The sequence below is a fragment of the Gouania willdenowi genome, chromosome 14, assembly GCF_900634775.1.
Source record: "Gouania willdenowi chromosome 14, fGouWil2.1, whole genome shotgun sequence".
NCBI classification, from domain to species: Eukaryota; Metazoa; Chordata; class Actinopteri; order Blenniiformes; family Gobiesocidae; genus Gouania; species Gouania willdenowi.
Window position 1 is genome coordinate 22,031,290 of NC_041057.1, and position 13,024 is coordinate 22,044,313.

The 13,024-nt window shown below is 34.8% G+C and overlaps 1 protein-coding gene and 1 pseudogene across 1 annotated transcript; both read right to left on the bottom strand.

Moving 5' to 3' along the window:
- Positions 1-2,135: 2,135 nt before the first annotated feature.
- LOC114476063 (serine/threonine-protein kinase pim-2-like) lies at positions 2,136-8,781 on the bottom strand. The gene is made up of 8 exons (XM_028467319.1): positions 8,660-8,781; positions 6,765-7,103; positions 5,561-5,655; positions 4,606-4,656; positions 4,301-4,516; positions 3,550-3,727; positions 3,273-3,443; positions 2,136-2,230 (listed from the first exon to the last, which is right to left on the bottom strand). Exons 1-8 carry the CDS (start codon positions 8,706-8,708, stop codon positions 2,136-2,138), a joined length of 1,194 nt encoding a protein of 397 aa, XP_028323120.1. The 5' UTR covers positions 8,709-8,781.
- A 1,216-nt stretch (positions 8,782-9,997) lies between these two features.
- On the bottom strand, positions 9,998-10,115 carry LOC114476292 (uncharacterized; annotated as a pseudogene).
- Positions 10,116-13,024: the final 2,909 nt, after the last annotated feature.

Sequence of the window (13,024 nt, forward strand, 5' to 3'; positions counted from 1 at the left end):
CAGTCCTTTTTTGTGTATTTTCATCTGGAGTCAGTGTTGTCTTTTTTTTAATTTTTTTTATTTTTAATCCTCCTCCTCTCTATCGTTGTTGGTGTTGGCCTTGTTCCCTGCCAGACGTTGTTAGCATTCCTCCAGTTCAAGAATAGTTCCTCTTTCGAAGGTGTTTGGAAGGTTTTTCCCTTTTCATCCATAATGTCACCACTCGGGAATGTCTCTTTTGGACACACAAGTTTGCAGCTTGTTTAGTCTCTACATCAAGGTTAATCCAGCTGTTGTTAGTTCTATTGGCAGTGTTGTATTCTCCACTGTTCGATTTAACTTGTATAAACACATTATTATATCTTAGTTCATAAGCAAGGTAGTAATTTCATTGTACAGGAAAATGTGTTTCTATCTGCACATATGACAATAAACACTTTGAATTTAAATTTAATGTAATCCTTAATCACCCCACCACCTAGCAATTGAAATGAATAAATGACAGACCTTTTTTACTCTTGGTTTCCACATTTAATTCAGTCTCCGTAAAATAATCACAGTCTGAGTTTTGTTTCCAGTGTTTATATAGATCTGGGTCCATATCCATGATTACCATCAGTAGTCTTGTTGTTTAGGTGGATCCTTCGTATTTTCCCAAGTCTAACGTCGTTTTGATGAGGATTGGTTTTTCTGTTCTCTTCTCCCAGTGGTGTGATGTAAATCCTGCAGTTCCTTGTCCACGTCTTTAGAATCTTTCCTCCTTTTTTTATTTGGCGTGCCTTCCATGCGATGCTTGCATTTTTTTTTTTTCAGGCTTTCATTAATAAAAACCTTCGTTTCCTTCAGCTTTCTTCCTTGCTTCAGTAGTTCTCCTTTGAATTTCATATTCGTGAGGGTTATTTTTACAGCTCTGTTATCATTTTTCTTTGGCAGGAGATGGCAGGAGTTGATGTTGTCAGGGTTCAGGACAATGTCCTTCGACTCCAGGTAGTCAATGACCTGTTGTTCAATCGATTTTGTTTCTTCGTCACTCGCGTAACTCCTGGGTTTTATCTTTAGGCCTGTGATGATGACATCTTTCTCTCTTTCCTTTTGTTCCAGCAGTTCAACAATTTTATCTCTTCAGCATTTCTTTCATTCTTTTCTTTCAGTACCTTTGCTTCGCTTTGTAGGTTTTCCAGTGAGTTTTCCAGCGTCTTTTCCAACGACTTTATCTCGGCAGATAGGTTTCGTAGACCCTCGCGTATCATCTCCTTGACCTCTTCCAAACCCGAATTGGGTTCCGAAGGGCCTCCCTGCGGTTTTTTTCACCATTTTCCTTCAGTCTTGGGCCCAATTTTTCAGGCTGTTCAGCTGTAGCCAGCTGTAGCCAAGGTCGTGTTATCGGAGTGAATGAAAACACGTCTGCTCTCTCCAAAGACCAGAAATTTAGGAACTCATTCAAATTTGGCGCATACCCTCACAGTCACATGCCAACTAAAGATCTCAGATTTGGTGTTGTTAGCATTTATTTTGACCGAGATATGCGCCAGTTTGCATTTTTATAGCTAGCTAGAAAACTTTACTCGTTAATTATTTGCGCATAATTTACCCGAACAAACTCATTTAGTTAAATATTGTTCTGTTATTCGAAGCCTGGGCACAGCGTCAACTGCCAAATGTCTATGTAGATAATATCCTTTCTTCTTTTTTTTCTTCTTGTTCCGGGGAGGAAATCCTATTTCCCTTAAGCCAAAAATCACCAAATTTTTCAAAAAGGTTCAGTCCAATGCCAGATTGCCTCATGGTGACAATTTACTGTTTAAAATTTCAATAATTAAAGCTGCCTGGAGACAAAATCAGTTTAATCTATAGTGTAGGCCTCATAGATCAATTGAAATTGTTGTTTGTTTAAAAGTTTTTTTTTATCTCCACTGTAAACACTCATTTTATTGACATTGTCAGAAAGGTTTTCGCATTGCATTGTGGGATGTTGAGTCCCATAGACAGATGCATAGAAGTGTTTTTACTTCATTCTAACATGATTTCTTGTGTTTCTTCACCAGACTCAGAGAACAGTTATTTGATTGAGAATATATTTGCACTTTATTTACATATTTACAGTTTAATTGTACATTTGCACACAGACACTGGTGTGGAAGTTCATTGAGTTTTTTTCAGACTCTGAACCACGGGTGATCCAGCAGGTCATCTAACCCCAATCGAAGGGCAGGATTTATCTTCAGGCACTGCATCACAAAGTTGTTTCCCACTGGAGAGTAAAATGAAAGGAAGATTTTAGAACAATGATTGTCTATAAATCAGAGGTGTCAAAGATTCAAAAAGGAGCTGCTATTTCTAATTTGATCAAAAGGGTCTCACCATAGTATATAAGGCTGTTATTTGTGCACGTGCACTTATTTTCCTATCATGTGCCACAGTTTTAACAATATCAGTTAATTGCAATCAATTAATAACAGGAAAAAAATAACGAAATACAAAAATTAACGCTGTTAATCGCTTATTTTTTCTTCTCATTGCGCGCGTTCACGGTATACCCACTACTAATGCATCGGCTACAACGGTAGAACATGAGAAGTCTTTGTGCGCATTAATTTTAGTTAAAAATAAAAACACACCAGATGAAAAACTAAAGCCGACTTGTGTGCAAATTGCGCAAGAAAGAGTGTGTGGATCAGCGGAGCTCTGCTAGCCTCCAGCCTTCCAGCGGAGCTCTACCACCTCAATGCTAACTATGTAGCAGCTAGCACGAACAGCGGTCCTTCAGACGCTACACTAGACTGAGTGGGTTCAGAGCCAAAATTAATAAATCCATGAGTTGTTAAAAATGTTATTTTTGATGTGCTAATTTACAGTACTGTGATTGATGGGTCTGTTTTATTTATTATATATTATCTGACGAAAATGTAATGTCTGTTAAAAACAATAAATGACTTTATGAAGCCCAATTTGTTATATATCAATGTTTTCAATCTGCCACAATAATGTAATTTAAATGAAAATACCTCAAGTTGAGGGCGTTTCTTAGCAAATTTTGAGTTGAGATTAAAAAAGACATTAATTAGATTTATTAATCACAAAGCATAATTAATTAATAGCACAATTTTTTTTAATCTATTGACAGCACTAATCAGAATGTATTTTCATTTCAACAACGAAGGTAAAGCATTTTCAATCGTCATTATTTAGTGCTTATTATGCCATTATTATACTGGTTCGAACCACTTTGACTAAAATGAGTTTGACACCCCTGCTGGACAGTACAGTCAAGTGTTTGTGTTTGCATGACTTACATTTAGAGAGACGGTTGATGATCCGTCTTTTTCCTGTCACGTGTTCTAAAGTGCTATAGGTGACGCACGTGTACAGATTATGAATGAGGAGCCCGATCTGCCACACCGTGGTTTGTTCAGCCTGGTACTTTTTATGAGCAAAATACTCCGGTGGGGCAAAAGACAGTGTACCTAGAATCATAAACAAATGGAACATAAAAAGCGGTCAGAACGAGAGTCAAAGAGGACATTTTGTGGATTCAAAGATCTGCAACCAAGAAAAGAATTAAACACCAACCAGACATCCGTTCATAGGGCACGTCTTTCACCCAATCACCACAGCCAAAGTCAATAATCTTCACAGATGGGGTTCCATTGGTGTTGGAAATCAGGATGTTTTCTGCTTTAATATCCCTGTGGAACACCCCATTTTTGTGCATTATAAACGCTGCTTTGAGGATTTGCTTGATGATAACCTGTAACAGAAAGAGACAGAAAGGTTACGGTTAGGCTGTCATTATATATATGTTTTATTTGCTAAATGAAACAAACTTCCACGATTTAGGATAACTACAAAGAATAAAGCTTGGCACACATGAGAAAAAAACAATTATTAATACTAACTTTGCGTTGTTTAATGCATATGAATGCTAGCTCCTAAGCCCCGCCCCTTTCAAAGCTAAAGCTAAAGCTAAACTGCAGGCTAACGTGAGGAAAGTTGTTGCTAGCGGTCTTGAAACATCGCAGGAGAAACGCAGCACAAACACTTGGTAAACAAGCAAGGCAGGTCAAATTCTCTTATATGGGAACACTTTGGTTTGATGATGAAGTGTTTTGTTTTGTGCAAAAGTGAACAAACCTGATTTTAGTGTTTAAATGATTTTATTTATGATTAAGGAAAATTAATATGTATTTGGTTGACAAATAATCATGATTTCAATTCTGACTAAAATATTGGTGATTATCGTTGTTTTCTATAATCAAGCAGCCCTAGGTTAGGGGCAGTGAGGGGACGAGTTTGGAGACACAGTGAATAAAGTCGTGCTTACCTTCACTTCCTGTTCCTGCCATTCATGGTTCTTCTTTTTGCTGTAGATATGCAGATCCATGGCATTGTCAGGACGTTCCATGACTAGGACAAACTCATCTTTAAGCTCAATGATATCCAGCAACTCAATGATTCCAGGGTTATTTTCGGAGCCTTTGGTGAGGTTACAGGCCGCGTGCAGCAACAGCAGCGCCTCAAAAACCAACAATTTCCCACCCTGGAAGTTTAGAAAACAAACAGCCCATGTTTCAAAAAGGAGCCCCAAATCTGAGAATTTCTGCCATCATTGATGAGAAGTATACTTACATCCCCTTGCAAGTATTTCACCTTCGCCTTTGGAATATGTTTCAGGGCTACCTGCAAGACAAAAATCAAGCATTTAATCACATGGTTCATGGTTTTTAAACGCTAAAGTCACCGGGATTGTGTGTAACATGTGTCTATGTGATACACTTTTGGGTATTTTTGTAACACTTTTCACTGTAGTATCAAAACTGAAATCTGAACTAATCTGTTCTACCGATGTGTTGCTGTTGTTAGTGTAATTAAATTGTAATTTAGTTCTAATTCTATAACAACTGTCATTTACATTTAATTAAATGCAAACATGGGGAACAATGTTACAGTTCTATGGCTTACACACACATAGTTAACATTTATTTCTGTTTTATTAATCTGTTTTTTTTGTAAAGTGTCCTTGGGTGGACACTCTACTTTTAAATAATAATAATAATAATAATAATTATTATTATTATTATTATTATTATTATTATTATTATTATTATTATTATTATTATTATTATTATTATTTGTTTCATATCAAGTTTACCTGTTGTTACCTGTTGTTTTTTTCTTGGATAAAGAAACCTAACAAGGTAACCAAGAGACGTGAAACAAATTAGATGACAGATAATATTTTTTAGTGTATCTTACAGCTGATTTAAGACATGGTTCAAAACTGAAAAGAGACGCTAACAGAAAGCTAACACAAGAGAAAGGGTCACAGTTAATGGGGTGATTTATTAAAGGCTCGGTAATTGCGGTTGATTGTAATTGAACTTTAGTAATTGAGAACAAAATTGTGATTTACCTTTAGGGGAAAAATAATCATTTTAATTTTAATAGTAATCAGAAAAAAATGTTGGTCGCTGGGGTCGTAATTGAGTTGTAATTGAACATTGAACTTAAATGTAATTGAAAAAATGTATTTTTAAAGGCTGAAAACACTACAACTGTGTGTAAATTGTGTGTATAAACTTACAGACTTGTCATCATTCAGGCGAATACCGGCGTAGATGCTCCCAAAGCCACCTTTACCAAGCAGATTCTGCTCCTTGTAAACTTTCTTAAAATTCTCTGCAAACACACAAATGCACACATTGGTTTGAAAATGCAACAATTTATACGTTTGGATGATATTCTGCTGTGAACAAAAACACAGAAACGCACACACAACTGTAACTTCTAAGATGACTTCATGAACCATCAAAGATCAATTATTCATCGAAAATCCTGATTTTTAATGTATATTAGGGTTGCACAGTTCATCTTATTTTAATCGAGATCACAATTTTGGTTGCCACAATTAAATAAACCTGATTGTCGGCAATATTTACATTTAAAATACGGGTTCTGCACTCGGTAATAGTGAATTTTACACAGTTAGCCTTTGGTACATTTTAAATTCTTGGGGTAATTGTTCTTTATTTATTTTTTCTATTTTGTATTGAAATTCCATTTTAAAGCTTAATTTTGCACTGTAAACCGTACACATGTTTGTTTCAAAGTAGTGCAATAAAACATGTTTTTCCCTAAAATGATAAATAATTGTGATGTAATCGTGATTGCAATATTGATCAAAATAATTGTGATTATCATTTTGGCCATAATCTTGCAGCCCTATTATTTACAAAGAAAATACAGACTAGGGCTGGGTGATATGGACCAAACCTCGTATCTCGATATTGTCAAAATGGCGATATATGATATAAATCTTGATCATTTTAATTCTAATGAAGTATCACCAGAAAGAAAATGAAGGGTTAATTTTGCTGATGCAAAATGCCACACAGACACATTTATTAACAAACTGTTGAAAAAAATGTCCTCCTATAAAGGACAGCATGTATGAGTGAGTTCTGTAGTTTGGCTTGTTTAGGTGAAGGTCTGGGTTGGGACACACTCAGTAATCCATCTAACTGTGCTTTTTCATGCTGTTCTGAGAAGCAGCGAATGCAGCAACTCCTAAAACAAGTGTTTTTAAACAAAATAAGCTATAAAAATATATATAAATTGATTTAGGCAATAATGTCATTTTCCATATTGCCAAACTAGAAAGCGCGATATATCTTGAATCTTGATAAACGGCCCAGCCCTAATACAGACTGAAGCAGTAATCATTATTAGAAGTAAAATGAGTGCCCGCAATAATCACAACAAGGCTTGTTTAGCTTTGTTCATCTTACCTGTTTTTTGGATCCAGTAAATCTCTGTTTCATCTACACAAGATGAGTCAGGGTATGATGACTCTTCAGGTGCAGGGTCATCCTGAGAATCGTGCTCCAAAAAGGGAATGCGAGCTGGTATGGTGGGTCCAATTATTTCATGTAGCTCAGACAGTGAATCGTCTGTGTCTACATCTTTGCAGTTCTCAGATATTTGGGTCTCCTCAAGCTTGGGTTTCTTATTGTTTGACAGTAGAACATTCTCATTGTCGAACTCTCTTTTCCGGCCCCTTCCCATTGGGAGCAGCCCGTGGGCCTCATCCTTGAGTGGGTCCTCAAACTGTCGCGGGATGGGTCCTTCTGAAAAGAAGAACATCAGCATGTTAGTGCGTCCTCCACATTTCTTGTTTATTTCAATGATTAGAAGCCAATGTTAGCACCGCTTAGTGTTCACTTCTAACAGAAAAACACAACAATCCATCTTTTTTCCAGGTTTGGGGTCAATTATAATTGTAATCGCATAATTGATAATTAATTACAGTTATGGCGTAGTTGTAACTTTAAATATCTGTTGCTGTCGTAATCGTAATTGAATTGTAACTGGGTTCAGATAATTAACTTTGTAATTGTAACTGCCCTGAAAATACTATAGAAATTGTCAATTATAATTTAACGCAAAACTGGGGAAACATGTTACAGTTCTATGTACTGTTCTACACATATGTAGTTAGTCACCAGTGATCAAAATATGTCTTATATCAAGCTTTCCAGCATTTTACCATTTAAAAAAACGGCAGCTGAGTTTTACCTGAATACTCGAGTAAACTGATGTTTACCTAACGACGAGTCGGCCGCTTTTCTGAAACAGTTCATTTTAAAACTATAGGCGCAAAGACTTTGTTGAATGAATCAACAGCATTTACTCGTATATGTGTGTCAATATTTATCTTGTTTTACTTTTTCCTACTTAATAATAATAATAATAATAATAATAATAATAATTATAATAATAATAATAATAATTATTATTATTAGTAGTAGTAGTAGTAGTAGTAGTAGTATTATTATTAGTAGTATTATTGTTATTATATTACTATTATTACAATTACAATTATTACATAATTATTCAATATTTGTATTATATTAAGGCAAGGCAAATTTATTTGAAAAGCACATTTCATACAAGGCAATTCAATGTGCTTTACATGATTGAAAAGTGCAACATAAACATGTAACAGTTTAAAAACAGCAATAAAAACATTTAAAAACAGCAATAAAAACATTTAAAAACAGCAATAAAAACATTTAAAAACAGCAATAAAAACATTTAAAAACAGCAATAAAAACATTTCAAATCAGCAATAAAAAAGTAGTTTTATCTGAAGATGCTGATAATAAATGTACCTGGTTGGGTCTGTGAACACTGAGCGGCTTTAGGATTGGTAGAGATTCTTCTTCTACTGATTATTAAAGGTTGTAAATGAACAGATTGCTGTGCTAGCGCCCCCTCAAACTGAGGTCAAACGCTGAATTGCTAGGTTTCATATCTGGTATGTGTGAATGTGCCGTTCTCATTCATTTATTAAGACCTGCGGACCACGTGTGTGATCGACACAAAAAGCCTCCAATCACAATAAACGTGTTGTGCACCCCTCAACACTAATAAGTGATAAGAGATGAAGCTTTGTTTATTATGATTTTTTTGCCCCGCCAAAACAAATAGATGAGAGACAAGGCTGTTATAAATAACCCTTGACATTTTAGACTAATTTACAGCAGAGAAATACACATTTATCACAGATTTAAAGCTAAAAGGTCAGATATACACTCCTCTCTGAAGGAAATTTTCCCAGGAAAAAAAATTACCTTTAAAATAAATCTAAATTACACAGAGAAATTGAGCTGTAAACACTAACCTTTAGTCAAGTTCTGTACAAGCCCGGGAATCTTTCCTAGGAAATCCATAGATTCTCATAAGGTTTCAAATAACACTTGTTTTCATGAGAAAGTAGTTAAAATGACTGCTATCAAGTTTGTCAGATGAAAGACGAAGGTTCTACTGGCTGAGTTTCCATAGCAACTAAGGGTAAACAAACTGTTGGGGTTTTTTTTGCTGAGGCTTGTAAGTGAGAGCTAGATAGATATTGATATTTACACTAATACAGTTATAATAACAATAATAATAATAATAATAATAATAATAATAATAATAATAATAATAATAATAATAATACTATTACAATTGTTAAATTATTATTCAATATTTGTGTAATATTGAGGCAAGGCAGGCCAGGTAAATTCAATGTGCTTTACATGATTGAAAACTGCAACATAAACATGTAAAAGTTTAAAAACCAATAAAAACATTTAAAATCAGCAGTAAAAACATTAAAATTCTCTCTCTCAGTCAAACACAGAGTAAGAGAAGTTGCTGACTTCAGCACTGCTGCAGTTTGTTCCACTTCTTTTAAAAAACAAAAATAATATTGAAACAGTAACACTTAACAAACTGAGTTTATTATAATTTATTTAAAAGAATACAATGAAGAAAAATATTTTGAAAATGCAAAGCACCAAACACCCCTTACGAAAAAGAAGTCTATTTAAGTGTGCTTAGGGTATACTTATTTTAAACTGAAAATTAAAAGGAATACTTGCATTTTTCATTTTTTGTACTAATCAAAGACACATTTAAAAGCACATCACTTTATCATATTTGCAGTACACTGAAATGTATACATTAAAATCCAAGTATATTTACTTCATACTAATAAAGACATTTCTCCCCACATTATAATGGCTTTATAGCGATAAAATGCAACACATTTTTTTCTTCCTGTGAATTCTTAAATTAAAATATAAAAAACAAAACACAAGTCTATTGGTAGGATAGTTAAGTGAACATGTAAAGTTAAAAGTATATCACAGTGTATATTTTAACAAAAAGTGCTCATTTAAATGAAAGTGGGTTAGATTATTGTATAGTATTAGTAGACCTATAAGTTTACTTACAGTATGAAATAAAGCTTTTGGTAAACTAAAATTTGGTCCAATTTAGTCTCAAGAACAGTGGCGGCTGGCCAATAGAGGGCGCTAGGGCGCAGCCCCACCACAAAAATCTTTACCGTCCACTCTCGTTCAACTACTGACCACCACCAACACTCACTCACACACACTACATTCATAATAGGCAATGTGGCTAAAGTGCCTTGCCCAAGGACACAATGACAGATACTACTGGGGTGACTGCCACCCCACTGTGGCACCTGGAATTCTCAGTGGTCTCCCATCCACCTACTAACCAGACCCAGACCTGCTTAGCTCCCGAGATCTAATGGGATCGAGCAATGACAGGCTGGTATAGCCACACATACCATATGTATTAATTTACAACAATGTCATCTCAATGCGCTTATTAAATTATAAAATTTATAAAAAGAAAGGAAAAAACCCAACAAGATCCACATGAACAAGCATTTAGCCAAACAAAATCAACATTGTAAAAGAAATATAAACAATTATTTTATATAGCCTCCATCCTCTCACAACAAGATTTATCTCATGACACGACAGCACATCTGTTGTTTGTGTGGGAAACACAGAAACACGGAGAATGACAACAACAACAATTCGGAACAGCCTCAGTGAGGCCCATCCACAAAGCCAATCCTTCCATTCACTGTGAAAAATACGAACAATTTTCTGACCTTACCTTTACTGAAGGTCTGGTAGCTCAGGTGTTGGTCTCCCATCTTTAAAAAGCTGTTGTTTTTCCTTAAAAGAAAGTTTCTCTATCATCTCTCGTGCTGTTATCCTGCCTGTAGTGTTATCCCGCCCACTCGCTAGAGCAAGATAGAACGTAGCAGCAGCGGTCACATCGGATCAATTCACTAATGCACTGTGAACTTACGTATACCATTTAGCATCGCACGGTTAGGTCCGTTTTAACGTAAATGGTTGTCATCTTGAGGAACTAACTGCGCATGCACAAACGCGTAAAAACACGCTATGTGAACAGAGGCAGAGCAGCAACGTGCTTTTGGGAGAGGGCGTGGCCTCTTCCTGCCTTACAGTGGAGTGAGACTGCAGCTGTTCCAGGAAATAGCGCTGTTTAGTAATTTGGGCTGATACGCGCAAAATGCGGACACTTTCAAAATTACAGGTACTGTAGGCTATCGGAAATGGAAAAATAAATAATTATATTATATTTAAAACAAATAATCAAAATATCAATTCACCCCTGGGTAGGCACTGCCTACCTTGGCTACCCTGACTGCACGTCACTGCTAGGAACAAACTACATTTGATGATTTCAAATCTTGAATTTGTCTATTCTTTGTAAACTAGCTCTTAAATTATATATTATCAGGTTTTAAATTATGTATATTCATTTACCACTTCATTTTTCACTCCTGTTTTTATTTAATTACTTGTTAAACTCACTAAAACTAGAGAAAAAAATGTTAAATCTATAAAACAAAATTTAAAAACAAAGCAAATTACATTTCAAGATGTATAATAACCCTGACACACACTCACTCTATTGTATATACCAAAGTTTCTCAAATTGGGGTACGTGTACCCCTAAAACATCGTTGTTACCAGTTCCCACCCAACTCTTAAAGTGACAGTGTACCATAAACTAGTACCCTTCTACAAATCTTTTAAACTTCAAACAATGGATGTAAAAATGAAAAAGTAACGCTTAAATAAATTCTTGTATCTTGCCTTACATGGGAAATTAATGAAATGAAACTTAACAAAAATAATTCTCACCTTACACTACTATATACTATATTTGTTCGTACTTGTTTATGGGTTCGATGACAATAAATGTGGTTTGGTTGAAAGCAGTTCTGTAATTGCAATTGTCCATACTTATCTGTTCAAAGCTACACAAAACCTGTTTTTGGTGTATATCTATTTTGGAGTTGTAGCCCCCCGGAGAAAAATGCACCAGCCGCCACTGCCCAAAAAGTATTGAAATACAGTACATTTTGAAGTATACTGCTAGTAAATTGGTGTACTGAGCACAATATTACTATTACAATTATTAAATAATTATTCAGTATTTGTATATTATTAAGGCAAGATTTTGTTTTGTGTATTTTCCTGATATTTTTGTTCATTTTGGTTGTCATTTTGTGTATTTTTCAGTAATTAGGGTCACCAGAAAATCCTTTGCCATCACATTCTAAATGCTATTTTTCAATGGATTTGCATCAAATTCATCATCAGATTTTTTTTTACTGGCGCCATTTTGCACGCCATAATTGAAAAACCGCTATAACTCTCATATACAACGTTCAAACAGCCTCATATTTGATACACATGATGACTGCCCAGCCCTAAATAAGAATAAATGTGAAAATTACCCATCATGCTTTGAGTTCTTAGATGGCACAAGCCTGATTGAAAACCGCGATATCTCTCATATACAAAGTTCAAATAGTCTCATATTTGATACACATGGGTTACCGACCCCGGTCACTCCTTCCGACCCTACGACGGCACTCGCGGCTTTAATTACTATTACAATTATTCAATAATTATTCAATATTTGTATAATAATAAAGCAAGGTCTTGTTTTGTGTATTTTCCTGATATTTTTTGTTCATTTTGGTCTTATTTTATGTGTTTTTATTGTTGTTTTGTGGTTGTTATTTTGGTTGTTGTTTTGTGGATTTTTCCGTTATTTTGTTTATTTTGGTTGTTGTTTTGTGTATTCTCGTGTAATTTTGCATATATTGCTTTCATTTTACATGTTTTTATTGTCAGTGTATGTATTTTTCTGTTAATTTTGTTAAATTGGGTTGTTTGTGCATTTTTCTATAATTCTGTATGTTTTTAGAGTTATATATATATACATATATTTGTTGTTTTGTGTATTTTTCTCTAATTGTTGTTTATTTTGGTTGTTGTTTTGTGTATTTTTCTCTAATTGTTGTTTATTTTGGTTGTTGTTTTGTGTATTTTTCTCATGTGATTAATATTGTGCATTATTGTTATTCTAGTCATTTTTCAAGTTCTTTCCGTTGTCGTGTTTTTTGTATTTGTGTATGTATTTTAGAGTTCATTTGTGTAATTTTTGGTTAGCGTTTAACTGTATATCACGTCCAACTGAAGACTGTACGTGCCAAGTTTCACGCTGATTGGACAAAACCCCAAGGAGGAGTTGGAAAAAGTAGGTTTTCCAGTTTTTGCGATTTTGCTCTGAGAAAAGTTAAAGCGGAAATGGGCGTGGCCTAGCCCAGGTGATTCAGTGCTATTCAAGGAATCTG

Excerpts from the sequence above, each read along its gene's own strand:
- LOC114476063 (XM_028467319.1), bottom strand. The coding sequence starts at position 8,708 with ATGGATTTCCTAGGAAAGATTCCCGGGCTTGTACAGAACTTGACTAAA. Across the intron at positions 4,657-5,560 it reads GCCTGAATGATGACAAGTCT|GTAGCCCTGAAACATATTCC; the intron begins GTAAGTTTATAC and ends TTTGTCTTGCAG. Across the intron at positions 3,728-4,300 it reads GGCAGGAACAGGAAGTGAAG|GTTATCATCAAGCAAATCCT; the intron begins GTAAGCACGACT and ends TTTCTGTTACAG.